Source organism: Jatropha curcas, chromosome 6, assembly GCF_041381405.1.
Source record: "Jatropha curcas cultivar XTBG-Jc1 chromosome 6, XTBG_Jcur_1.0, whole genome shotgun sequence".
Taxonomy (NCBI): domain Eukaryota; kingdom Viridiplantae; phylum Streptophyta; class Magnoliopsida; order Malpighiales; family Euphorbiaceae; genus Jatropha; species Jatropha curcas.
In genome coordinates this window covers 27,753,159-27,780,804 of record NC_143156.1, presented here as the reverse complement: position 1 = coordinate 27,780,804, position 27,646 = coordinate 27,753,159, and the positions used below count along the sequence as shown (strand labels likewise).

The window sequence follows — 27,646 nt, the reverse complement described above, 5'->3', positions numbered from 1 at the left end:
AAAGAGTACAAAAATGCATCTTTTGACAAATTTTGTGAAGAAGCAGGTATTGAGCACCAACTCACAACTCCTTACACTCCCCAGCAGAACGGCGTAAGTGAGAGAAAGAACCGAAGCATCATGGAGATGGCAAGGTGTATGCTTTATGAAAAGGAGTTGCCAAAAAACCTTTGGGCAGAAGCATCAAGTACTGCAGTCTTCTTGTTGAATAGGCTCCCAACTAGATCTATTGAAGGCAAAACACCATTTGAGGCCTGGTTTGGTTATAAGCCAGATTTACAAAATCTCAAAATTTTTGGTTGCCTATGTTTTTCTTATGTGCCTCAGGTGAAGAGAGATAAACTTGATAAAAAGGCAGAACCTGGTGTATTTGTTGGATACAGCAGCACCTCTAAAGCTTACAGAATTTTCCAACCTCAAAATAGGAAAATTATTGTAAGTCGAGATGTCAAATTTATGGAGGACAAGCAATGGATTTGGGAGGAGCAAATAGAAAGAGAATTTCCAGAATTCTCTCAAGAACCTGATGACAATATTGATGATGTTCCAGTTCGTGGCACAAGATCATTGTCTGATGTCTATGCAAGAAGTAATGTTGCTATTTTTGAGCCTGCAGAATTTAATGAAGCAGTGAAGGATGACAAATGGATAGATTCCATGAAAGAAGAGCTAAGAATGATTGAGAAGAATGACACTTGGGAGTTGGTGGACAGACCTCAAAATAGAAAGATCATTGGAGTGAAATGGGTTTACAGGACCAAACTCAATGCTGATGGTTCTGTAAACAAACATAAAGCCAGATTAGTCGTGAAAGGGTACAACCAAGTATTCGAAGTAGATTTTTCAGAAACTTTTGCTCCTGTTGCACGTTTGGATACTATAAGGATGTTGCTAGCCTTGTCTGCGCAAAAAGGTTGGAAACTTTATCAGCTGGATGTTAAGTCAGCCTTTTTAAATGGTTTCCTTCAAGAAGAAATCTATGTTGAACAGCCTGAGGGATGTCTAGTCAAGGGTAAGAAGGAGAAGGTTTACAAACTGAAGAAGGCTTTGTATGGCCTTAAACAGGCTCCCAGGGCGTGGTACAGTAGAGTTGATGATTATCTTCAAAGTCTTGGATTTGTGAAAAGTCCAAATGAAGCCACTTTATATGTGAAGAAATCAGATGCTAACATAACTGTAGTGTCTATTTATGTTGACGATTTGCTTGTTACAGGAAGCAATGAAAAAATGGTGAATGAATTTAAAGCGGATATGTTCAAAGTTTTTGAGATGACAGATCTTGGTTTGTTGTCTTATTTTTTGGGCCTAGAGGTGAAACAAAGTGCTCATGAAGTCTTCATATGCCAGCAGAAGTTTGCAAAGGAAATTCTTAAGAAATTTCACATGGAAGATTGCAAAGAAATTAGCACACCAATGAATCTGAAGGAGAAGTTCCGTAAAGAAGATGGAGCTGAAAAGGTAGATGAAGGGCTGTACAGGAGTTTAATCGGTTGCTTGATGTATCTCACAGCCACAAGACCGGACATAACCTTTGCTGTAAGTTTGCTGTCAAGGTTTATGAATTGTGCTAGTAAAGTTCATTTTGTAGCTGCTAAGCGTATTCTAAGATATTTGAAGGGCACAACCGATTATGGCATCAAATATTCTGGCCATAAAAATTTTCAGCTCCAAGGTTTTTCTGACAGTGATTGGGCAGGTTCTACTGATGATATGAGAAGCACAACTGGTTTTTGTTTCAGCTTTGGCTCAGGTGTTTTCTCATGGAGTTCAAAAAAGCAAGAGGTTGTTGCTCAAAGCACAGCAGAAGCAGAGTTTATTGCAGCAAATGCTACAGTGAATCAAGCAATTTGGATCCGAAAAATACTTGAAGACTTGCAGATAAAGCAAAATGATCCAACATAGATTTTTGTTGACAACCAAGCTGCTATTGCAATCTCAAAGGACCCTGTTTTTCATGGAAAAACTAAGCACTTTAACATCAGGCTCTATCACCTGAGGGAAAAACAGAAAGATGGTGAAATCAAGCTAGTATTTTGCAGAACAGAGGAACAGTCTGCAGATATTTTAACCAAAGGACTTCCTAAAGCAAGATTTGAAGAGCTAAGGAACAAGTTAGGTGTATGCAAATACTAAGGCAAGGAGGAGATTGTTAGTAATTGCCTTTAGTATTTGACCACGTCTTTACAGTTTTTTATTTTTTGCTTTTTGAATAAGTCTTTAAGCATGATTTACTTGTTGCTTAATTATAGGAGATTAGTTCAGTTTTTTTCCGGATTATTAGCAGTAGTTGCTAAGTAGTGATGTCTCTTTTTCTCTATAAATATTCAGCAGTAAATAAGAATGATGTGCTTCCAAGTCCAATATATTCCAGTTTATAAAACATTTTCCATATATCTTCATATCAGTTTTTTTACTACACTATCTGGTGTAGTGCCTCCATCACTATATAATCTATCGTCGCTTACCATTTTCTCTTTGGGTTTTAATCAATTGCATGGAACCCTTCCCCAGAATTTAGGCCTATCTTTTCCTAATCTCCAAGAAATTGATGTCCGCTATAACCAACTTGTTGGACCAATTCCATTGTCATTAACCAATGTTTCTGATCTCCAGTCTGTTTTATTCTCATCAAACAATTTTACTGGAAAAATATTGAATACATTTGGAAAATTACAGTCTCTTTCAACTTTGGATTTGCATGAGAATAGCCTGGGAGATGGAGAAGCTGATGAGATGAATTTTCTAGTTTCTCTAACCAACTGCAGCATGTTGTCGGTTATGCAAATAGGTGACAACAGATTAGGAGGGTCATTGACTAATATTGTTGGGAATCTTTCAAGATATCTGAGAATTTTTTCTGTTTATGGAAATCGTATATCTGGAATTATTCCTGCAAGTATAGGTGATCTAGCTAACTTAACTCTGCTATATTTTGATGAAAATGAATTCAGCGGAACAATACCAAGTTATATTGGTAAACTTAATAAATTACAAGCATTGGGGCTTTCTGCCAATGGACTTTCAGGAAATATTCCATCTTCTTTTGGAAACTTATCTTGGTTGGGTGAGTTATATTCAGAGTATAACACATTGCAAGGAAATATCCCTCCTAGTTTAGAGAATTGCAAAAATTTGTTGTCATTAGATCTTTCTAACAATAACCTTAGTGGTAGCATACCAGAACAACTTTTTCAAATCTCCTCTCTATCAATTTCACTAAGTATAGCTCATAACCAATTAACTGGTTCCTTGTCTTCATCTATTGGTAATCTGAAAGGCTTAGGGGAATTGGATGTTTCTTGGAATAAGCTGTCCGGAGAAATTCCTAGTAGTCTTGGAGCATGCTCAAGTCTTGAAAAATTACACATGGAGAATAACCTCTTCCATGGATCCATTCCTTCATCGCTTAGTTCTTTGAAGGGTCTTCAGAATCTTGATCTTTCTCATAATAATCTTTCAGACCAAATTCCAAATTTTTTTGAAAAAATTCCTTTCATATTTTTAAATTTGTCTTACAACAATTTTGAGGGCGAGGTTCCAAAGAAGGGAGTTTTCTCGAACGGAAGTCGAGTGTCAGTGGTTGGAAATAACAGGCTTTGTGGAGGCATCTCTCAGTTGCACATGCCTAGGTGCCAGAGGAAGCAGGGGAATACTCGGTTTCATCCATTGTTAGTGATCATCATAGCTTGTGCTCTTCTTCTTGGAGGTATCATTCTGTCATCATTCCTCTTCTATTGGTTCAAAAAGAAGAGAAAACAACAAATTTCTTCTGCTACTTCATTGAAAGAACCATTTGCCCAAATACCATACGAAAAACTCCTTCAGGCAACCGGTGGCTTCTCTTCTTCTAATTTGATTGGTGTTGGTAGTTTTGGTTTTGTGTATAGAGGAAGCATTGATGATGAAGATGTTGCAATCAAAGTGCTTAACCTTGAGCGGCGAGGTGCTTCCAGAAGTTTCATAGCTGAGTGTAAAGCCTTAAGAGAAATTCGCCATAGGAATCTGGTCAAGATCGTAACTTGTTGCTCGACCATTGACTTTAAAGGCAATGATTTTAAGGCTCTAGTGTATGGATACATGCCTAATGGGAGCTTAGATAAATGGCTGTATCCAGACAAAGAAACATACAATTGTCAAAATAATCTAAGCCTTGTTTGTAGAATCAACATTGCCATTGATGTGGCTTGTGCACTTGATTATCTCCATCATGGTTGCCATCAGCCAATCGTTCATTGTGATCTGAAACCAAGCAATGTCCTCCTTGATAGTGACATGACCGCCCATGTTGGAGATTTTGGGCTAGCAAGAATTCTTCCACAACTTACAAAGCCAAATGAAAGCAGCTCATCAATTGGAATTAAAGGAACTATTGGATATGCTGCACCAGGTAATTTAACCTCAATTCATTTACTCATGCTGTTTCTTTCAAGAAACTGTTTGTATTGATTTCAGTTTCATTCATCCAACAGAATATGGTATAGGAGGAGAAGTTTCAATACAAGGAGATATCTACAGTTATGGGATTTTATTATTAGAAATGATAACAGGAAAGAAACCAACTGATAATATGTTTGAGGCCAGTCTTAACCTTCACAACTATGCTAAAAACTCTCTTCCTGACCATGTTATTGATATTGTTGATCCAATGCTTCTTAGAGATGACAATGACAATCAAGTTACAACCATGAGACAATCCGTAAATGATACCAAACTAGAAGAGTGTCTGATTTCTATGGTTAAAACTGGAGTTCAATGTTCCATCAAGTCACCAAGAGATCGAATGGACATGAGTAAGGTTATTGAGGAGCTGTTCAAGGTTAGGGATGTTCTTCAAAGAAACTACAACTAAGTCCCAACAGCAGCTATAAAGGTACCTATATATATTTATTTATTTACTTTGTTTTTTTCTTTATTTAACATATCTTTTCTGATATCTGTTGGTGCTAGACAATGCCATTGCATCATGCATCATCAGGTTACTGCTTTACCTTGGAGGAAGAGAGTACACAAGAACAGGATCGTGACGAGTTGATTGAAAAAACAAATGATAGCTTTTCAATGATTGTAAATATGAGATTGGAAAAAAAAAATGTTGCATTCTGTTTCAACAACAGAGAAGTTTTTATCTTATCTCTTTTTTAAAAAAGATTTGAAAAATGTAAAATAATGTGTAATTGTACCTAGAAAGCAAATCCAAACATTATGAACTTATTGAGATGTTGCAATTGCACCTCTAAGAAAAATTAAAATTGATTTTTATGGTGCAATTGCAATAGATCTATATAAGTTAAGGGTGCTTCAGATGTTTAGGATATATGCATGTGTGTGTTGAAATAATTAAAAGATAAAATAATTGTACACATAAGTGTTAACTCGGCCGTTGAACCTCCTAACGAATCAAAAATTTTCTAACTTGGTACGATTATGATTTGAATATTTGAATATTGCAATCAATAATGAAAATTCTGTTTTAATTTTTTTAGAATACTAATTAAAACAAGTTAGTGGAAGTAAATGCATGTATATATTCAAAGATAATACTCTATTTATCTCTTAGACATAATATGGATATTGAATTATGTCAAAAATAACTTCTTGAAACCAAAGTTTTAAAATCAAACAAGAGCTCGATGGATAAGCCAAGATCTCCAAGTAACTTGAACCTCCTAATGATATTGACACGAGAGTGTCTTGGGCTATAACAGTAAAAATAATTGTATCAAAATTTAGTTTTTTTTTTTTTTATATTTATTTCAATTCTTGAAGTTTGATTAATTTAAAGAAAGCAAATCATTAACAAGAAGAGCTTTTGTACTACAAGGAATAAAATCCCAGACCCAGCATAAGAACAAGCTGAGCTTGTCCAAGTAAAAAAAAAAAAAAAAAAAAAAAAAAAACATTACATAATTGATTTTATTAACTTTATAAAAAAAAATTACTAATATTTTTTTTTCAAATTAATATTTTTTATAACCATTTTAGTTATAGTTATTTAAAAATAATAATTTTCAATTAAATATTATTTTAAAAATTTTTAATTAATATTTTTATTTACAATACAATAAAAGATAATATATTCACCATAAAAATTAAAAAATATATACAGATATTATAACATTTATACCTTAATAATCATTATGTTTTATAACTATTATGAAATTTTTATCAAACATCATTATTTATCAATTAACCGTCATCAGTCAATTAGTAGCTATCAATTATCAGTTTGCACCGACAATTAAATGTTACCTGCCCTCACTGTGATACACGCTCATTGTGGAATCAAAGTAGGACTCAATTGATCATGAAAAAGATTCAAAAGCTCCATTAACGTGCTCCTGTTTTAAACGTCCATAGTGGAGTTGGTGGAGAACGACCAAAATTTTAATTGGGGAGAGACTCTTTTTTCTTTCTTTTTCTATTTTAGATCTTGTTCGGAAGCATTAGCTTTTAGAATTTTCATACACTCAAAACTCTATTTCTATTGATCGAATATTAATAGTAATATAGTTTTCATATAATAGTGTTTAGCTTTTATCTTTTAGTATTTAGCATTTAACTTTTAATTTTTTTTTTTTTGACAATCATATCCATTATTTTTTCCTTCCGAATTCAGTTAATTAAATAATTAATATTTTTCTGTGTCACTTTAAATTAAATAGTTAATTAAACATCTATTTTTATTAAACACTTCTAATTTAAATTGACAACTAATAGCTACTAAAATAACTAATATTGTCGAACACACCCTTGGACAGTGTAAATTTGGTTCAGCGTTCCATTAACTTAGTTGAAAAAAATGAATTTGTTTAGTTTCAATTTAACTGAATGTATTTTTATGGTAATCAAATTCGAATCTTGAACCGAATAGTATAACAATCGATCCAAATTGAATTGAATTGATTTGGCTCGGTTTGAATTGAGTTATTTCAAAATCAAATTAACTATTTTGGATTTAAAAATAATTCAATTAATTATGTATAGTAACCAAACAAAAATTGAAAGTCAAACAGTTTTTCGTATTCAAACCGATCTGTAATTAAATTTCTAAACAACTATCCGAATCTGATCAAAATGAATCGATTTGATTCAATTTTTTATAAAAACTGAGTATTGCTCACTCTTTGATGGAAATGTAACTCAAAAAAGAATCGGTGAGTCAATATCTAACGTATTGGCAAAATTTCTATTCGAGTAAAAGACACCAAATGTATTAATTGACATAAGAACTTTATAATAAATTTTAATAATATCCTTAATTTTTGTATTGACATAATAAATCCTTCGATTTATAAAATTGTCTCTATTGAATACTTTAATATATAAATTTAGATTTATTAAACACTTTAACATGTAAAATTAATTATATTTATTCAATGCTTATCCAATAATTAAAAGTTTGAAATTTGTTTTGAAATTTTGAGAGTTTTTATGCTAAAAGGTTTAAGAATAAGTCTTGGTCACTTTATATATATTAGCTGCTGAGGATGAGAACTGAAATGTAAATGGTAAATAACCATATATGATATGCCCGCTTCCAAAAACATGAGCCTATTATCAACTTCATTTTCATTTTGTGTAGAGGTCTTGACTCTTGCACTCATTACACTCTTACAATGGAGATTGGTACTTGTCTCCAGCTCTTCTTTCCAGTCGGAGTTTGCAGCCACCGTACGGGGAAACCAAACAGATTATGAGGCATTGATTGCCTTCAAATCAATAATTACTCAAGACCCTCATGGAGTTTTAAGCTCGTGGAATGATTCTCAACATTTCTGCAATTGGCCAGGCATTACTTGCGGCAGGCGACACAAGAGGGTCACAGTGATAAGTCTAATGTCCAGAAATTTGGTTGGTTCATTATCTCCTTCTATAGGAAATCTTAGCTTTCTTAGACAGATAACACTCTCTAACAACACTTTCCATGGTCAAATTCCTCCTGAAATTGGTCGCCTTCTTAGGTTGCAAACTTTAAGACTGACCAATAATTCTTTAACAGGCCAAATTCCATTCAATTTGTCTCATTGCACCAATCTTGTAAATATATCTCTTCATAACAATAAGTTAACAGGAAAACTTCTTTTAGAATTTGGCTTCTTGTCAAAGCTGGAAGTGCTAGCAATTTCCCACAACCATCTAAGCGGAGAGATACCCAAACCCATCGGGAACCTTTCCTCCCTACAAAGACTATATATATCTTATAATTTCTTTAAGGGACAAATTCCAGAGAGCATAGGCCAGTTGAAGAGCTTAACTGTAATGGCGCTTGGAGTGAATGAACTATCTGGTATAGTGCCTCCATCACTATATAATCTATCATTGCTTACTGCTTTATCTTTGAGTTATAATCAATTGCATGGAATCCTTCCACATAATTTAGGCCAATCTTTTCCTAATCTCCAACACATTGATGTCCGAAACAACCAACTTGCTGGACCAATTCCATTGTCATTAACGAATGCTTCTGATCTTCAACTTGTTTTATTGTCATCAAACAATTTTACTGGACAAATATTAAATACATTTGGAAACTTACAATATCTTTCAATGTTCGGTTTGGATGATAATAGTCTAGGAGGTGGAGAAACTAATGAAATGAATTTTCTAGTTTCTCTAACCAACTGCAGCATGTTGTCAGTTATGGTAATAGATCAGAACAGATTAGGAGGGTCATTGCCTAACATTGTAGGGAACCTTTCAAGATATATGATTGAATTTTCTGTTTCAGAAAATCGTATATCTGGAGTTATTCCTGCAGAAATAGGCAATCTAATTACCTTAACTCTGCTAGATTTCAGTGAAAATGAATTCACCGGAATAATACCAAGTTCTGTTGGTAAACTTGGAAATTTACGGCGATTGAGACTTGATACCAATGGACTTTCAGGAAATATTCCATTTTCTTTTGGAAATCTATCTTGGTTGAGTGAGTTATATTTATATTATAACACATTGCAAGGAAATATCCCTCCTAGTTTAGAGAATTGCAAAAATTTGTTGTCATTAGATCTTTCTAACAATAACCTTAGTGGTAGCATACCAGAACAACTTTTTCAAATCTCCTCTCTATCAATTTCACTAAGTATAGCTCATAACCAATTTACTGGTTCCTTGTCTTCATCTATTGGTAATCTGAAAGGCTTAGGGGAATTGGATGTTTCTTGGAACAAGCTGTCTGGAGAAATTCCTAGTAGTCTTGGAGCATGCACAAGTCTTGAAAATTTACACGTGGAGAATAACTTCTTCCATGGATCCATTCCTTCATCACTTAGTTCTTTGAAGGGTCTTCAGAATCTTGATCTTTCTCATAATAATCTTTCAGACCAGATTCCAAATTTTTTTGAAAAAATTCCTTTCATTTTTTTAAATTTGTCTTACAACAATTTTGAGGGCGAGGTTCCAAAGAAGGGAGTTTTCTCAAACGGAAGTCGAGTGTCAGTGGTTGGAAATGACAGGCTTTGTGGAGGCATCTCTCAGTTGCACTTGCCTAGGTGCCAGGGGAAGCAGGGGAATACTCAGTTTCATCGCTTGTTATCGTAGCTTGTGCTCTTCTTCTTGGAGGTATCATTCTGTCATCATTCCTCTTCTATTGGTTCAAAAAGAAGAGAAAACATCAAATTTCTTCTGCTACTTCATTGAAAGAACCATTTGCCCAAATACCATACGAAAAACTCCTTCAGGCAACCGGTGGCTTCTCTTCTTCTAATTTGATTGGTGTAGGTAGTTTTGGATTTGTGTATAGAGGAAGCATTGATGATGAAGATGTTGCAATCAAAGTGCTTAACCTTCAGCGCCGAGGTGCTTCAAGAAGTTTCATAGCTGAGAGTAAAGCTTCAAGAGAAATTCGCCATAGAAATCTTGTAAAGATCATAACTTGTTGCTCGAGCATTGATTTTCAAGGTAATGATTTTAAGGCCTTAGTGTATGAATACATGCCTAACGGGAGTTTAGACAAATGGCTGCATCCGGATCAAGAAACATACAATGGTCAAAATAATCTAAGCCTAGTTTGTAGAGTGAATATTGCCATTGATGTGGCCCGTGCACTTGATTATCTCCATCATGATTGCCATCAGCCAATTGTTCACTGTGATCTAAAACCGAGCAATGTTCTTCTTGATAGCAACATGACTGCCCATGTTGGAGATTTTGGGCTAGCAAGAATTCTTCCACAACTTACAAAGCCAAACCAAAGCAGCTCGTCAGTTGGAATTAAAGGAACTATTGGATATGCTGCACCAGGTAATTTAACCTCAATTTTCTTTCACTCACATTGTTTCTTTGAAGAAACTATATGTTTTGATTTCACTTTCATTCTGTCCAACAGAATACGGTCTAGGAGGAGAAGTTTCAATACAGGGAGATATCTACAGTTATGGGATTTTATTATTGGAAATGATAAGGAAAGAGACCGACAGATAACTTGTTTGAGACAAGTCTTAACCTTCACAAGTATGCTCGAACTTCTCTTCCTGACCATGTTATGGAGATTGTTGATCCAATGCTTCTTAGAAATGACAATGTCATAACCATGAGACAATTAGTAAATGCTACCAGATTAAAGGAGTGTCTGATTTCCATGGTTAAAATTGGAGTTGAATGCTCCATCGAGTCATCAAGAGATAGAATGGACATGACTAAGGTTGTTCGTGAGCTATTCAAGATTAGGGATGTTCTTGAAAGAAACCACAACTAAGTCCCATAACAACAGGCATAAAGGTACCTATATTTATTTATTTAATCTTTTACTTTGTTTTATTTCTTTATTTAATTTATTTTTTATAATATCTGTTGGTGCCAGATAATGCTATTGAATAATGATCTCACTTTTTTTATCCTTGAGGACAAAGAGAATAAACAAGAACAGGTTTGTATGTTGATTTTTAGCTACCAGGGAATAAGATCCTGGTGTGTTGTTGTTAGAATGCGTGAAAATTTTCTAGACAGATCTTAATTTGTGGTTTAATTCCATAATTTAAGGAAATGAAACGGTGTTACTTGTGCATGTGAGTAGTATGTGCTTAATCTTAGTAATGTTGTCTCAATGAAGAAATGTTTTAGTTATTGTATTAGATAATAATAATGTTTATTCCTTCTAAACAAATTCGAGAAACATTGCACTGGTTCAATATTCATTGACATTTACACTGTTTTTCACTGTTTATCACAGAAGTATTTAACTTTAATTTTTGACAGTTACAGCTAAAAGGATTAAAAACATCAGCTTTCTGTGCCAGGCTAAAACTGAAAATTCATACCAGTTTCTTATAGTTTCTGTTACTTTTGCCATTCACATATATTTGATTAAATTCTGGAAATTGGAAAAGAATCAAAATATCAAATAAAGCATGTCTGTTCAGTCAGAGTTAATACTTGAATCATCTTCTTCTTCCTTTTTTTCTCTTGATGTTTATGTATATTTTATTGTAGGTAATAATAGAAATATTAAATAAAGATAGTATATTCTCTTGATAATTTTTTTTATATTTATATAAATTCCAATTATTCTTCAAAAAAGAAAAAAAAAAAAAAATAGAGCAATGCAACAACATAATTTAAATTTTGACATCCATCATTCCTCCTAACCCCCTTAGCATAATTTAGATGAGACCTGTAGGCAACGTAGAAATCCCAAATTATTTTTTGCATTCGTCTTATTACTTTTATGAGGCATGTCATTGTATTGTGAGGTATAAGGGTATTTTAGATGTTTATATGATTTTTGTTTGAAATAATTAAAGGATAAATTCATTGAAGCATATAAATGGAGACATAATGTAAATTGTAAAATTTATTTAATTGCTTTACTCTTAAGTTTGGTTTCCAGAATCATTATATATATATAAATGACAATCATTACCAAAAAATTAGAGTCTCTTTTTTTTTTTTTTTTAAGAAAATGCCACATCACCACGATTCTCTTCTAAAAAAAACTATATGTTTCAAAAATACACTTTTTTTTTTTTAAGTTGTGGCTCTGTCCATTCCACGAATGAAAATTTAATTCATTTAAAATTGTCATTGTTAGTGTAACTTGGTTGGACGAATTATAATTTAATTTCATGAATTGCATGTTGTCTAATTCTTCTCCTATTTTTAATGATATTTTATGCATTTTACGTTTGATATGTACAATAAAGCCTTTTAACTGTTTTAAAATTCAAATTCAAAATTAAAATTCATCACCTTCCAATCTTCCTTAAATATTTCAATTTAATATCCTAAATTTTTAAAAATTATCATTTTGTTGTTGTCAAATTCTTCCCCTTCCTAATGAGATGGTAAAGTTTTCAATTCTCAATAAGTTCAAGATTGATCTCTAAAGTTTGAAAAATCAAAAGATAAGATGTTGAGTATTTTTTTTTTCTCTTGGTTCGGTTAATAATAATTTTTAGTTTTCGAGTAAATTATTGGGTACAAACTAGATCAATGTTTGACAATAGTCTCGTACAATTTAAAAACAATAAAATAAGATGATGAGACAATAAAATAAGATGACGAGTAATATTCGTCCTGTTTTTCTAATTTAGAATTCGAAAATTTATATATCATAAAGTTCAAGATTCTCTTTGTTAGCTATTTTATTTTCCTTTTTCTTATATATAAATTTTTTAAATTTTTTTCTATGGTTGAAAGCTTAACTTAGTTCTTTAAATTACCAATGGAAAGAAGAATATTGTGGCCCTTTATTATTTTGTTTGAGTTGTTTGCTTAGTTTGTTTTTTCATTTTCATTTTGTATTTTGCTTAGCTTAGTTTTATTTTATTTTGTTTGTTGATTTTTCCAAGAATTTAAATGTGTGCAATTCAAAAGGATTTAAATATGTTTTTTGCAATAATAAAATTAATTATTATGTTTTAATATATTTTTTTAATTAGATACTTCCAATCATAAATCTCTAAAAAATAAAAAATTAGTATTTAAATAATTTAAATTGCCTAAAAAACTTTATCTCTAATAAAAATATCAATCACTTTTTCTCTAAAAAATAAATATTTATAATTAATTCCGCATATATATCTTACATTTTAAATAAAAAAATATAAATATTATATAGCGTTGCGAAACACGGAGTACTGCTTAGCTATATTAAAATCAACAATTTTTCATTAATTCAATGAATTTATTAATTATTCTTAAATAAGGGAGAAAAGAAAATGGAAAAGAAAGCTGAAGTGGGCATTTTATCTATCAGGAAACAGCATAATTTGAAGCAACGACAGAACTAGAGGTGGGCGATAGTGGACTCCTAACTGTAATTTTTTTTTTTTAAATTTACCTTATAAAATATTAAAAAATTTACTTTTTTCTATAAAACAATAATATGTTTCAATATTGCCCCTCTAAATTTTGAAAAAAAAAATTTCTCTAGTTATTTTTGTTTTAATCTGCCACTGATTTGAAGTCCAGATTCTATGATGACAGAATTAGGCCATTATACATTGATCCACTAGACAAATAATAAAATCACTTATATTAATTAATACACACTTAATTAAGTTTCTAAGGTGATATGATTATGATTTAAATGTTGCACTCAATACTAATTAATTAATTAATTAATTAATTAATTAATGTGTTGCTTGTTCAATTTTTTAGTCTCAAAAACTTAGTGGAAGTAAATGAGTCTTTGGATCAATTTAGGACGAGTATTTTATTTAAGGGTCAATTGAGTCCTATTTTTACCCAAGCAATGAGCATGTTTCACTTTTAATATGTAGGGCTATTTGTGGGTCGATTTAATTCGGTTTGAAATAATAGTCAAATCGAATATGAAGTGGCAATTTGGAAAAAAATTAAAATCGAATCAAACCACAAAAAATTTCAATCCCAACTCAACATTTAGTGAGTGTTTAGTTTGATTTCATTCAATTAAGCGGTTTGAGCAGCTTCAAAAAAAGAGAAATTAAACTTGATAAAAAAAAAGAAAAAAAGATTAACACTATGTTAAATTATAGAAAATGAATGAGTACAAACTATGACATTATATAGACATGTTTTTAAATATTTTGATCCCAAAATCATCGATTGAATTAAAAGTTTGATTTTAAAATTTTTACAAATCAAATTAAACCATCAATTTTTTTAAAATAATATTTTTGAATTTTTTATAAAATAATTATGTAATTTAATACGAAATAATACTTTAATTATTTTCCAATATAACTAATCAATGCAAAAGAATTTACAAAAATTAAGTTGAATTGAATTATTTATGTGTGATAAATATATATAGTGATTTGGTTCAATTTTGACCCTAAAATTATAAATTGATTTAAAAGTTTGATTTTTAAATTTTTACAAATCAAACTAAATTATCAATTTTTAAAAAACTGCAGTTTTGGATTGATTTGTGCGGTTTCATGAATAAACTTAATTATACACTGTTTATGGATTCAAAATTTGATGCAAAAGTTTTAGGCATTATAATAATAAACAAGCAAAAATTATAATGGGAAAAAATTTGGACAAAGAAATATGAGCGGAACTGTGGAAATTGGAGCGTAGAGGTAGTTTTGATTAAGGATGGATAGCAGGTACCTATGAATTTTGAATTACCTGTATCTGTATTATTTGGATTTTTACTATTCAAACCCCTTTAATTTTATTAATTACTAATTTGTTCTCATAAAAAAAAAAAAAGGTAAAAATTATCCTTCATATGTACAACATAATTGCATGTTGAGCTCTTCCCATTTCATGAGTCGTTCATTCACACAGTTCGCAGAAACTTGTCTCTGATCGAACAAAGCTTCATGGCAACATCACTAATGCTCATTCGCTCTGTGGGCAACTCTACAGAACAAGCTACTCCAATCCCAATTATTGAAATCAAGCATTCCATAATAATAATATCACCATTTCTCTTTGCTTTATTTCGTTCTTGAAGAAGAATTGGATCTGCAATCTCAGCCACTCTATCTGGTAAAGCTAATTCTGCAAACCTGTGAATGTTCATACCCTCTTTGAACGTGTCATGGGTGGGTCTCTTCCCTGTAAACATTTCTAACAAGAGGATTCCATAGCTATATAGATCACCATATGTTGATACCTCACTTCCTAGCCCATATTCTGCAATTTACACATTAATCAAGGCGTTCAAAATGGTTGGTATAGAGTATAAATTTGGAAACCCAACATAACGTGACAAATCAGCTATATGAGCATGGAAAACTAGAAGAGGATGTTGAAACACAAATAATGCAGCTATTATAATGAATGATACATGACGGGGATTGATTACCTGGAGGAGTATATCCGACAGTTCCTCTTAATCCCACAGAACTCGATTGATCAGTAGAGTCCTCTAGTATCCTCGGCAGACGAAATTTCGCTAGACCAAAATCGCTGATATGACCAGTCAGCTCGTTATCAAGAAGAATATTGCTAGGCTTGAGGTCACAGTGAACTATTGGAGTTCCACAATTGTAATGGAGATATTCAAGTGCAGAAGCAACATCAATAGCAATATTTAGCCTTTGAAGAAGATTTAAATTCTTTGGTGCCGCTTGATTGCCATCACTTGCAGCAGGTGGATGCAACCACTCATCTAGGTTCCCATTTGCCATGTACTCATAAACTAAAGCCTTGAATTCATTGCCTTGACGATCAATACTTGAACATGCAGTAATCACCTTTACAAGATTCCGATGTCTGATATTTCTCAAAGCCTGACATTCAGCCACGAAGCTCCTAATTGCTCTGTGGTTTTGCAGGTTAAGCACCTTAACTGCAATAACTGCTCCACCTTCTTCCAGAATTCCTCTATACACAGAACCAAAGCTGCCAACACCAATTAAGTCGTTTGAGGAGAAGCCTTTTGTAGCATCATGGAGATTTTGATAAGACAACCTCAAAAGTGAAACATCTGAAGAGGATGGAGGAAGTTCCTGATGTTTCTTCCTTTGCCTTGAAAGAAATACAACAGAAAGCACCAAAGCCATTCCTAATACCGCCGCTACAGTAGCAAGAATGGCCTTTAGTTTAACTGTCAATCTCACATTCTTTTTGAAGTTACACCTGGGCAACTTAAACTCAGGAATCCCACCACAGAGTTTTCTATTTCCCATGACTGAAGTAATGGTTGCATTTTTGAACAATCCTTTTGTTGGCATTATTCCTTCAAAATCATTGAAAGATAAGTTCAACTTCAGCAGCAGAATAAAACTAGCAAAAAATTCTGGAATTTTGCCCGATAAATTGTTGTGCGAAAAATCTATTTCTTGAAGACCTCTTAGTGAAGTCAAAGACGGAGGAATGGACCCTTGAAAGTGATTGCCATGCAAGTCCAATTTTTCCAAACTTACACAACTGCCAAGGCCGGCTGGAATTTTGCCAGAGAGCATATTATCATGAACAAACAACTGACCAAGATTTTTTAAATTCCCAACTTCACTGGGAAGAGCACCAATGAAATTATTTTCAGATAAGTCGAGATAGATTGATAAGGATGCAAGGCTAAAAACTTGTGGTGGTATAGGGCCAGTAAGACTGTTGCTGGAAAGGCCAAGTGCCAACAAATTCTGGCAATTTCCCAAACTTAAAGGAATAGTTCCCTGAAAATTATTTCTATCCATATACATTTCAGTTACCAATGTCAAATTACCTAGAGAATAAGGAATTTTTCCAGAGAATTCGTTTATTGCTAGATTCAATAATACTAGCTTTTGTAGTTTTCCAATAGAAGGGTGAAGATTACCCGATAAGTGATTATTCCACAACTTAAGATCCTCTAGGTTGACAAGTTTGCCTATCCCACCGGGCATGCTTCCAGATATCATGTTGTTATCCAGCCACAAGATGCTAAGAGCAGTTGACAAGTTGCTGATGCATTCAGGTATTGCTCCTCCAAAGTTATTCAAATTTAATGCCAAGACTCGTAAATTGGTAGTGTTGGTCAACGAGCATAAGAAGCTCAAATCATTTCCAAGATAATTGAAAGAGATGCTGAGTACATCAAGCCTAGGTAGGTTTTCCAAAGAAGGCACTTCTCCTGTAAAATTGTTATCTGGAAGTTGAAGTTCAACCAACGTTGAGGCATTGGATATTGAAACTGGAATTGGCCCAATAAATTGATTGGATGAAAGAGAAAGCCGCTGAATATTTGGAAGACTGATGCCAATGTTAGAGGGAAGACTCCCTTGAATTTTGTTATCTGACAAATCAAAAGTTTCAATCAAAGACAAGTTGAAGAGTGAGGGTGGGATGAGTCCAGAAAACTTATTTCCACCCACACGGAAATCGGTCAAATTTGTCAATTTGCCTAGGACACTAGGGATGCCACCATCCAAATTATTTTCAAAGAGCCAAAGCGCCTCAAGAGATGATAAGTTCCCCAAAGAAGAAGGAATTCTTCCTGTTAGATTATTGTGATGTAAAAGGACAAACATAATCTTTGACAAAGTCCCAAGCTCCGTAGGAATTTCTCCTACCAGCTTATTTCGACCAACATTAAGAAAACGAAGATCATAGCAACCAGATGTATTGGAAGGTATTTTTCCACTGAATGAGTTGTTTTGCAGTCTTAATGCTTTTAATCTGTGCAAGTAACCAATTTCTGAAGGGATTTCTTGAGTGAGGCTATTGTTTGGAAGATTTAATATTCTTAGAAAGCTTAAGTTACCTATGTGAGGTGATATGGTACCTGCAAGTTTCAACGAACTTAAATCCAGCACTGTGACACGCTGGTGCCGGTGACCACAGGTAACACCATACCATTGGCAGAAGTGAATGCTAACATTCCATGAGTTCATCACTCCAAGGGGGTCATCAGTCACTTTAGCCTTGAACTCAAGCAAAGCTAGTTGATCTGTCTCATTTCCAGATGGCATAGAGATTAATGAACAACTGAAGCATGGCAAATTTGAGCCCAATAATGAGAGGAGAAAAAAAGTTGCATGGATGCAGAAAAGTGACCAGGAACCTCTTGAACTCATATATGGAATTCGAATTTGTTGGCGGATTTCAGATTGTTTGGTTTCTAGACTAGCTAGCAGACAGTGTTTGTTGAGTGGCAAAAACTTGGAGGGGGAAGACAACGTTTACTTGGGACTTAAGTGCAAGAATTTAAAGAAATTGGTAGGTTGAGATTTTCAACACCCATCTTCAAACAGAGAAAAGAAAGTTGGAGAAGATATAAATTGTAGAATTAATTATAGATATTGGCACTCCTCCATTTTTTGACAATCAGTTAGTGGAAATGAACGCTGGTAAGCCACTAACAAAGTATTATGATTTCGTATATCTTTAACTTTTTTTTTTTTTTTTTTTTTATAATCAGGAGATTTAATTTCCATGTCCCTTATAGCCTAAAGGTAAAATGCGCTTTCCGGAGATAAAACTTGTATTCTCACCTTTACTGGATTGAGTTCATTGTTCACGTCAAATTACTACCTTATTGGGTTGAACTATTTAATTATTTCTATAAATGGCACGTACTTTTCTTTTTCTTTCTTTTTTGTGTTGTTTTCTTTTTCTCTTTTTATCACCTCCATTGTTCTCTGGTTATATTCATCAGAGGCATCAGTTCTCTATAGAAAAAGGAACTACTTGAACTAATATATGCCATCATATGGACACAACTAGGCAAGAGAACTCCATACTTTTGCAGGTGAATAATTGAAAGCAAGACAGATATAAAAGTGTACCTTTTGTGAGATCAGTATCCAACATCATACAGTAGACAACAAATCCAACTGATGCCTTCCAGGTAAATCATCAGCTAAGTGCAAAAATTATATCTTTGACTACATGATGGAGTTAAACCCATTGATCATGCAGAGAACATACTTACAAAGTCACTAATAATAATTCAATTTAACAATAGAGGAATATAAAGCAACAATCCAGAGAGTAGAAACATAAACATGTTACCTGATCGAGTCTAAAGGGAAGCGAAGGCCTTACAATTGCAATTCAAGTAAAAGAAATGAAGAGTAAAAAGGGTACCTGTCAATTAGTTTCCTTTCAATCTCTTCCTCATTGTAGGGCTCACCTGCAAAATTTGGGTAATTTATATTAACAACAGACACAGCCATTATTGCATAATTGAAAGACAGAAAAAAAGATCCCAAATATCAAACAGCTGCACTTTGTTCTTGTTCTTAGAAAATGACTATACAGTATACATGGACCAAACTAGGTAAAAGAAACTGCATACTATATGAAGAGATAAGAAATGCATATGCTTTGTTTACCCATTTTCTGGGTAATGAATATGTTGATCAACATCTTAAAAAACTTGATAAATTTGTGACAGGTAATTTAAACTCAATTTTCTTTTACTTGCGTTGTTTCTTTCAAGAAAATATATGTATTGATTTCACTGTCATCATCCAACAGAATACCTCTAGGAGGAAAAGTTTCAATAAAAGGATATATCTACAGTTATGGGATTTTATTACTGGAAATGATAACAGGAAAGAGACCTACTGATAATATGTTTGAGTCCAGTCTTAACCTTCACAAGTATGCTAGAAATTCTCTTCCTGACCATGTTATGGATATTGTTGATCCATTGCTTCTTAAAAATGACAATGTCATAACCATGAGACAATCAGTAAATGCTACCGGATTAGAGGAGTGTCTGATTTCCATGGTTAATGCTCCATCGAGTCACCAAGAGATCGAATGGACATGACTAAGGTTGTTCGTGAGTTGTTCAAGGTTAGGGATGTTCTTGAAATAAACTACAGCTAAGTCCCATAACAACGGGCATAAAGGTAACTTTATAATTTCATTTGATCATTTACTTTGTTTTTTTTTTCTGTAATTTAATTTAGTTTTTCTAATATCTGGTGTTGCCAGATAATACTATTGAATAATGAGCTCACTGCTTTATCCTGGAGGACAATGAGAATAAACAAGAACAGGATTGCATGTTGATTTTAGCTGCCTAAAATCGCAGTCTAACAAAGGACTAATGTATTAATTTCAAAATAATTAGGATTTAAAAATCTTTCCCTAATTTAAATTTTGACGCTCTTGGCAGAATTTATATGAGAGACCTCTAGTTGAGGCAGAAATCTCAAATATTTTATGACGCATAAATTCTTTTGTCCAACTCGGAATGAGAAACTGATTCCTCTTGTCCAAACAAAACTTTCAACTGAATTTTTCATTTTACCTCTTTACCATTGTTGCTTTTCTTATTATCTGCGTGGTCTCATGACTTTGCACACAGCGCTCTGTTCTAGTGATAATAAAGTTAGAAATCGGAAGTGGATGATATATGTATTCGAAAATGAAAAGAATTGAAATCCGACTAGTCAAGCAGATTTATGGCTACCACTTCCCTACAAATTGGTCCTAAAACCATCAATTTCACAGTTCACATGGACAGTTGATTCCAGGCAAGCTGTCCTATAAGAGCAGCAAATCTGACATCATGAAATTAAATACCTTACACAACAAATAAGCTACCCTAAGCTATTTTTGCTCCCTAGCCTGAGATATAGCTACACTGGGTTAATACAATACAGTTCCTGAACACAAGGAATAAGCCTGCACAGAATGAATGGCTCGAAATATACGACACCAAGAGACAACACAGCAGCTCGTCTTCACCACCTCATCTTATTTGAGACGTCTCCCAATTTTCGGGCTTATCATCTCAGCACCAGATATGGCTGTTTCCTGTAAATAGCAAGGCATCAACGATTCTACCTTAGAAGTAAGAACATAGATGTCAAATGGAAGACAAGTGCAGAGCTCATAACCGGTTTGTATTTACTGTTGCACATTGTTTCAATTATTTGTTTCAAACAAAATTTTTGCAGTATGAGCCCACAGTACACACTATTTGAAACAGAAACATCATTTAAAGCATCATGATCATGAAATGATGATGAGACAAAATAATCAAGAAAGATAATGATCATGCAATGCAAATGAGAAAGAAAACAAGTGACAGTTAAATGGTCAATTCAACAGTAATTGCTTGTCCTTTTCCAGTAACTGAGAACTGTACCAACCTTCAAACAAACCTCTTGCGTTTAGCTACTTGCCACTGCTTCAATAAAAATGAGACTCCTTCTTTCAAAGTGGCCTTTTTCCCTTCTTTATAGTTCCACAACTCCGAGATTATATACCTTCCACTTGGGTTGTATTCATTGATCTCCATCAAAGCATCAGTCACAGCCTTGTAAACTTCATTGCTCATCTCCTTTCTCAATCCTTTCAATTTTTCGTCCTCATCATTAATCACTTCCTGAACCAACACAATGGAAATATAGCCATATCATTAGAGAGGAAGCAACAACCAGTTTACATTTACATAGAGAGAGTAAATGTCAATGGAGTACACATGATTACAAGAGTAACAAAATAAATTGTATAAATTAAAACCATTGAGTAAACATGAAAAGAAAATCTTTCAACAACTCCCGAATTCATGTTCAAGTAATTTTTCCAAACACATTGACTGCAATGCAATTAACATGCACATGGCTGCATAAATTCCTTAAGAAAGTAGCAGAATACAAAAAAAGAACATATTAAAAGCACATGCACGATTGCATACAAATGCAGACAAAGCTCTTAGATGACGGTAAACATAAGGCATACTATTCATATATTGATTCTTGAAAAGGAAAATCACAATGAAGACAACATGTACAAATGAGACTGGGAAATTGACTAAACTGCAAACGATGTACTTATGTAAACTTAGGAAGATTATACTAAACAACAAAGAATTTAAGGTGCAAGACTAAAGAAAAAAGCAGCAAACTGGAGGCACATTCCATCGCAGAATGTACAATGGTATAAGCACTCAATTTCTCCATTTGTTAATCCTTTCACGTGAGGCTTGAGAATAGGATAATAAAATTATAAACATTTTGGTAATATATATATATATATATATATATATATATATCAGCTTACCATAAACAATATAGGCACCCCCTTCAGTATACTGGAATAAACTAGTCTTCCAATACTATTTTCATGTATATTCAAGCACACCAACATGCCAGTTATATAAATTAACAATGAGTTCCTATTATGCCTGTGGAACTTCACCGTAGAATTAGAGATCCATCAAATGCATGCATAATAATGCAAATGATGAACATTGTCCAAATATACAGATTTTCCATAAGATAACTTGCTGGCAACAAGATATTATGAGAAACTTGCGAAATGCATACCTTATGTTTCCCATCAACCATAACAAATTTGAAAGGATGCCAATCAGGATCTTTAAGATATTCCATCCACAATGAACAAAGTTCAGAAGCTCGGACTTCTGCTTCATCCTCAACAAACTTTTTCTTCATGGCTTCAAGAAATGGTTTACTGTCTAGTTCTCCCATCCTCTTAACACCAATGGAAGCACGGTTTGATATTTCTTTCAGGCCCTAAAAAGGCAAGTGAATGAATATTGTATCACAAGAAAGAGGTAGTGACAAGGGTTCTAAAGCCTCGAGCATAACTTGGAGAATTATTTGACAAGCTTCTAAATAATAAGAACAGCTTTATCTCGGTAATTAGCAATTACATCTGAAAATATTAATATTCAGGTTCAACCTAATCAATAAACATTAAAATGAAAATAATACAGGCCATCTGATTTAAGGCTCCCTATCTATGTCATCAGTGACTCCCTATATAACTATTTGATTAAGATGACTAACATAGCATAGATACAGTCAGACCACAAAAGAATAAAAATACCAAGATGTTGCAGGATTATGAAGAAGGCATATATCCTCTCTAACATAACTTGATTCGAAATTTTTGAAAACAGCAAAAATAGGAACTACTCACAGTAATTAACTCTTTCCGGGCTTCCTGCAGTTCATCATTGCTCTTGCGTTCCCTTACAATAAGAGCCTGGTTTAGTGTCTCTAGCTCCTCAAGTTCTCCTTCCTTTTCTCTCAAATTTTGAATTATTGTATCCATCTTTTTCAAAACTTCCGCATCACCATCATCTCCCATGTGCTTTATCACATTCAAGGAGCCTCTGAGTCTCTCTATTTCCAATTCTAGAGCTTGCTTGGCATCCAGCTGTTTTTCCAATTGAATGATTCTGTTGTGCAGTTCCTCTTTTTGCCGCTGGATAATATTGAACAGAAATTTTAATTTTTTCACTACTAGCAAAGGAATATTCCAGTAATTATTCAAGCACTTCAAGACAATGAGTATACCTTCTGATCTTCAGCCAATTTCAACACACTCTCATCAGCCTTTTGTTGCTCCAAAGAAGCCAACTGAAGTGAGCTATTTCTGATAGCATTCTGGAAAGACAAGAAAATCGGAATTGGCAAGCTTATGAAATAACCAACATAAATGAGCATATAAAAATAAAAACACTTAAACTCATGCTAGAAATGCAAATAAAAACACAGAGTTCTGAACGAGCCTCTTTTCCCCTCCCGCCTTCTATTTTTTTCCCCATTTTAAGCCATATTATCATAAAAAAAATAAAGAACAAACCAAAGTAGAATCTATAATAATGACAATTCTACACATACAGCTTGATCAAATCCAATGAACACAAAATCATTGAGAACACAAACCAAGGATGATTCAAGTTAAACCTCCTTGTATATTTCAGCTTAGTGAAAAGATGATTTCTTTTACAAAGCATATGCCACGACTAGCACGAGATAATTTAACTATATACAAACGATAGGTTTAAAGTAAACTCTAGAGTAACAGTGATCTGCTATCACCTTGTTAAGTGAACCAAGACATTATTTGACTGTGACAACTGACAACTTTGCAGCATCTTCCCCCTACCTTATTCAAATTCAATAATTTTGAATGTATTAACATTAATATGTAGTGTGGTAAAGGCAGTCATTGTTCGTTGCTCTTCTTCTTCAAATAAAATTGAAATCAGATTGTAACAATGAGTAATTGAGAGCATTTTGTAATGCCAAAATATGGATGACAATATTACAATAACAGTTGTTCCAAAGGCAATAGATAGCAGAGCTCATTTAATTGATGCATTTAAACCAAACAGAAAATACCTTCTCAATTTCTTCAGAGAGCAGCCTTCTATCACTTTCATTCCTGGCCTCACGTTGTTCCAGTTCTGACCCACGCATCTCAAGCTCTCTTTTCTGAGATTCTAGTTGCAACTTAAGCTTTTCATGGTCATTGAATATCTTTTGGAAGTGCTCCCTTGCACTCATTTGAATTTTTTTTATTTCTGGAAGGCCAAGAGACAAGGCAGAAATTAATTCCTCTACAATAACACGGAACAAAGGGAAATCCAAGCCACTTATTCCTAAGTATATGAAATTCTGCAGTAATGTAAATGAAACTGCTGAAAACCTTGATTAATAACTAAAGCGTAGTTCATTGACTATTATAATATAGTAGTAAGTAAATAAAAAAAAAAATACTTAGGGATATTAAAAGAAAAGCACCTTCATTGTAGGCTTGAAGAAGCCTATCTTTCTCTCCCATCAACTTTTGAAGGGAGACTGTAGTCTCACTACACTTTTCCTCCATTTCTTGTAAGTGTTTATTTTTAATCTCAATGATGTTATTGAGATTGGATATCAGTTTGTCCTGCTTTCTGGCTTCTTCCTCCATGATTTCAGAAACAGTTTTAAGGTCTCCAATCTTCCGCAAATGTTCTCCGATTATATTATCTGCCTTGTAATCATCAGCACGTGCAACCCAACAGTAGACACCAGATTTTTCTCCACCGGTAAACCATTCTTTCTTTCCGTGATGATCGGCCTCATATGCCTTCTCAAATGAAAGGGCATTATGTAAACCAGGCCAATCTTTACGGAATTCCACAACAGCACTTCCAGAATGCCCACGATAATTCCATAGCGGATGAACTCTCGTGGGATTAAACCCTCTACTTATCAACTCATCCCTAAACTTGGATCCACTTGCTCCTACAAACCGTCCATCGTCGGTCCTTGTAGTTGGAAGATTAACCACAATGCCTGTCCAAGGCCACACAAGTTTCTCATAATGATCACATTCACTAAGAGGGTCAGTGTCACTTTTTGGTTCTGATGGACTGCCTGTAGCTCCTAGATCCTTTTCCAAGTACTTAACTAGTGCCAGGTGATTTGCCTTCTCCTTAGCAGATCGTTTATTTGAGGGACTCTTGCCCACCCCAACAGCATGTTGGAGGAGATCCTTGTATAGGTAATCTCGCTTTCTCTTCTTGGGGCAATAAGGACAACTAAAAATCTCATCGGAAATTTTCACGCTGCGGGTTCCATTCTTCAGTTCTTCATAGGATTGAGCTTCATACTCTTCCATTTCAGAATCACTCACATCCGTGTCCTCATCTGAACTGTAATCCATCAAGCTCTTGTTCCAATTCCTTGAAAGAGTACCGGAGATGAAGAGAAACATTAAAGTTAAGTGGCAATATTCTGTTCATAATATCCACATAAAACTACATTGACATGCAAGCTCTTTGGAACAACAGCCAAAATAACAGTATCCATTATAATTGGCAGAAACAAAGAAAATAAAATCCATAATACAGAAAATTTTAGTCAAAATGAGCGACAGGAAATCCTTTGAGCCTGAGCAAACTACAAACTTAAGCACAATAATGCCACTCTAAAACAAAATATAAAACTGAGATATATGAGATGGCAAAAGAATGAAGGAATTAGAACACTCCAGCAAAATGAGAAATTCTACAATGCAACAATTTTGGTTTCTGTGGATAATTGGGAGCTATTTTCAGCAGAATAATGAGCAGGACATAGACTTACAGATATTTCTATTCGACTAAAAAACCAAAAGGAAATAATAAACCACTTAATGTATCTTTTTTGGCTTGTGTAATTCACATTTCTCACTCTCAATGATACAATTTCAGGGTCCACAAGAGAAGACAGTCAGATATATCAATCTACATTTCACAGCAACCCAGTTACAAACGTAAACAGAAATGATGGCAGAACACGTAACAGTATCGGCCAAACTGAGCGTTTGATTGTCCTATTCCTTAGAAGCAAACGTAAATTAGCTAAACCAGCAGTTTTCTTCAAAATAACTTTACCAAGAACCAAGCAGAATCACAAAAAAAATAAAAAATAAAAAAAAATACGACACTGGAACTGGTAATAACAATAATAGTTAATAATTTAAAACACATGCAGATCGGGGAAAACAGGGAAAGAGAGTTAACAAAACAAACTAAAAGATATACATTATAGATATAAAATCTAAAATCAAAACAGCCATGCATGGATCAAAAAAGGGTCAAAATGAACGGTAAATAAGAACCAGATAAAAAATGCAAGCCAAGCAGAAACCGTCGTCGTTTAACTAATCGGAGCTCGAGATTGTGAGACTGTGAACATCTATGATAGAATCGGTGGAGAATAGAGGGCTTTGAGAGGTTTTGAAGACGAAGAATTTGGGGCTTTGGAGACAGTGGAGGTGTTTGGTCCCTGAAGAAGCTGACAAAGGAACCTGCATATTTGATGTGAGTTTAGAGCTACGGACTACAGTGGATTGCACGCGCCCTTGAAGCGCCAGGTAAAAGTGGGAGAATGAAGATAAATTATTACTTTTGGTGGAACAAATAATTTTTTTTATACATATTAGGTCGAATAGGTCTTCCGATGATATTCACCGGTGGATCCAATTCATGTGTCTTTTAAATTTTTTTTTATACATATTAGGTCGAATTGGTCTTCCTATGATATTCACCGGTGGATCCAAGTCACGTGTCTTTTAACATACTTCATAAAATTAATCTGATCACACTTAACTTTAATATATTAAAATTTAATTATAAACATTTTTAAAAATTTGTATTTTATTATGTAATTGCAGTTATATATTTAGCTGTACAAAAAGTATTGAATATTATTTTCTATTGTTTTGAAATACAAGAAAATATATTACTTAATTTTCTTCAAATATATACAATTATACATTTTTCAAAACGTTTAAACGTATAAAAGATACTTTTAAATTTATTATAGGCTAAAGAATAATTACATAAAAAATGGCAAGCTATGACATATGATCAACGATGAACCAGTGGGAAGTGAAAAATCATAGCCATGGTTGTTTACACATTATAAATTTACATATAGGATGGCTAAAAATTTATATTATAAATTTACATGGTTGTTTCTTTTTTTTTTTTTTCAAGTAGAAAATTCAAAATTGGTAGTAAGGGATCTTGTTTTATATATATATATATATATATATATATATATATATATATATATAGTAAATTATTTTATTAATAGATGAATATATCAAGACACTTTGATATAGTAATTGGTATACACTAGATTCCCATATTTGGTCACAACATGGAGTCATGAATTTAGTACAGGCGAATTTTAAAGTAATCACATCTCGGACCTGAAACGGTTTACGAGAGTGGGTTAAAAAAAAAAAGGTCAATCTATAAATTCAGTTGATAATATTCTAGTCAATGGCACGTTACTCAGAAGCAGGAGTTTACATGTTTTAGAAAAGGCCATCTTTCTTGGTTAAATTTATCTAGATGCTGACGCGTGGCATAGTGTAGTTTTCTTTTTGGGACTATATGTCTATTTCCCTCTTTATCATTGAAAAAAAAAATAAAATTACTCTATTACTATTGTAACAATTTTTTGATAATCATGATAACAAAAAAAAAAATGTAGTTAGTTATATATTTTTTTAAGAATTCATTTGA

General features: G+C 33.3%; 4 protein-coding genes across 5 annotated transcripts; 2 read left to right on the top strand and 2 right to left on the bottom strand.

Annotated features, from left to right (window-relative positions):
• Positions 1-2,417: 2,417 nt before the first annotated feature.
• LOC105649392 (putative LRR receptor-like serine/threonine-protein kinase At3g47570) lies at positions 2,418-5,412 on the top strand. The gene is made up of 3 exons (XM_089722768.1): positions 2,418-4,387; positions 4,470-4,870; positions 4,948-5,412. The coding sequence occupies exons 1-2, from the start codon at positions 2,734-2,736 to the stop codon at positions 4,847-4,849; spliced, it is 2,034 nt and encodes a 677-aa protein (XP_089578894.1). The 5' UTR covers positions 2,418-2,733; the 3' UTR covers positions 4,850-4,870; positions 4,948-5,412.
• Positions 5,413-7,512: 2,100 nt separating this feature from the next.
• Positions 7,513-11,104, top strand: LOC105649413 (uncharacterized). The gene is given in 5 exon segments (XM_089722767.1): positions 7,513-9,517; positions 9,520-10,242; positions 10,328-10,400; positions 10,402-10,719; positions 10,802-11,104. Coding segments are annotated over 4 exon segments (3,081 nt in total). The 5' UTR covers positions 7,513-7,527; the 3' UTR covers positions 10,697-10,719; positions 10,802-11,104.
• A 3,475-nt stretch (positions 11,105-14,579) lies between these two features.
• Positions 14,580-19,593, bottom strand: LOC105649422 (uncharacterized). Of its 2 annotated transcripts, XM_020685267.3 has the most exons (4): positions 19,432-19,577; positions 17,645-18,994; positions 15,245-17,155; positions 14,580-15,072 (listed from the first exon to the last, which is right to left on the bottom strand). In XM_020685267.3, the coding sequence occupies exons 2-4, from the start codon at positions 17,934-17,936 to the stop codon at positions 14,714-14,716; spliced, it is 2,562 nt and encodes an 853-aa protein (XP_020540926.1). In that variant the 5' UTR covers positions 17,937-18,994; positions 19,432-19,577; the 3' UTR covers positions 14,580-14,713. The 2 variants fall into 2 exon arrangements, with proteins under 2 accessions (XP_020540926.1, XP_012091450.2); XM_012236060.4 differs by having other exon boundaries at positions 15,245-18,994; positions 19,432-19,593.
• A 613-nt stretch (positions 19,594-20,206) lies between these two features.
• Positions 20,207-26,424, bottom strand: LOC105647549 (protein INVOLVED IN DE NOVO 2). Its single transcript, XM_012233679.4, has 8 exons — positions 26,230-26,424; positions 24,384-25,309; positions 23,982-24,163; positions 23,151-23,240; positions 22,771-23,058; positions 22,152-22,361; positions 20,973-21,208; positions 20,207-20,634 (listed from the first exon to the last, which is right to left on the bottom strand). The coding sequence occupies exons 2-7, from the start codon at positions 25,288-25,290 to the stop codon at positions 20,975-20,977; spliced, it is 1,911 nt and encodes a 636-aa protein (XP_012089069.1). The 5' UTR covers positions 25,291-25,309; positions 26,230-26,424; the 3' UTR covers positions 20,207-20,634; positions 20,973-20,974.
• Positions 26,425-27,646: the final 1,222 nt, after the last annotated feature.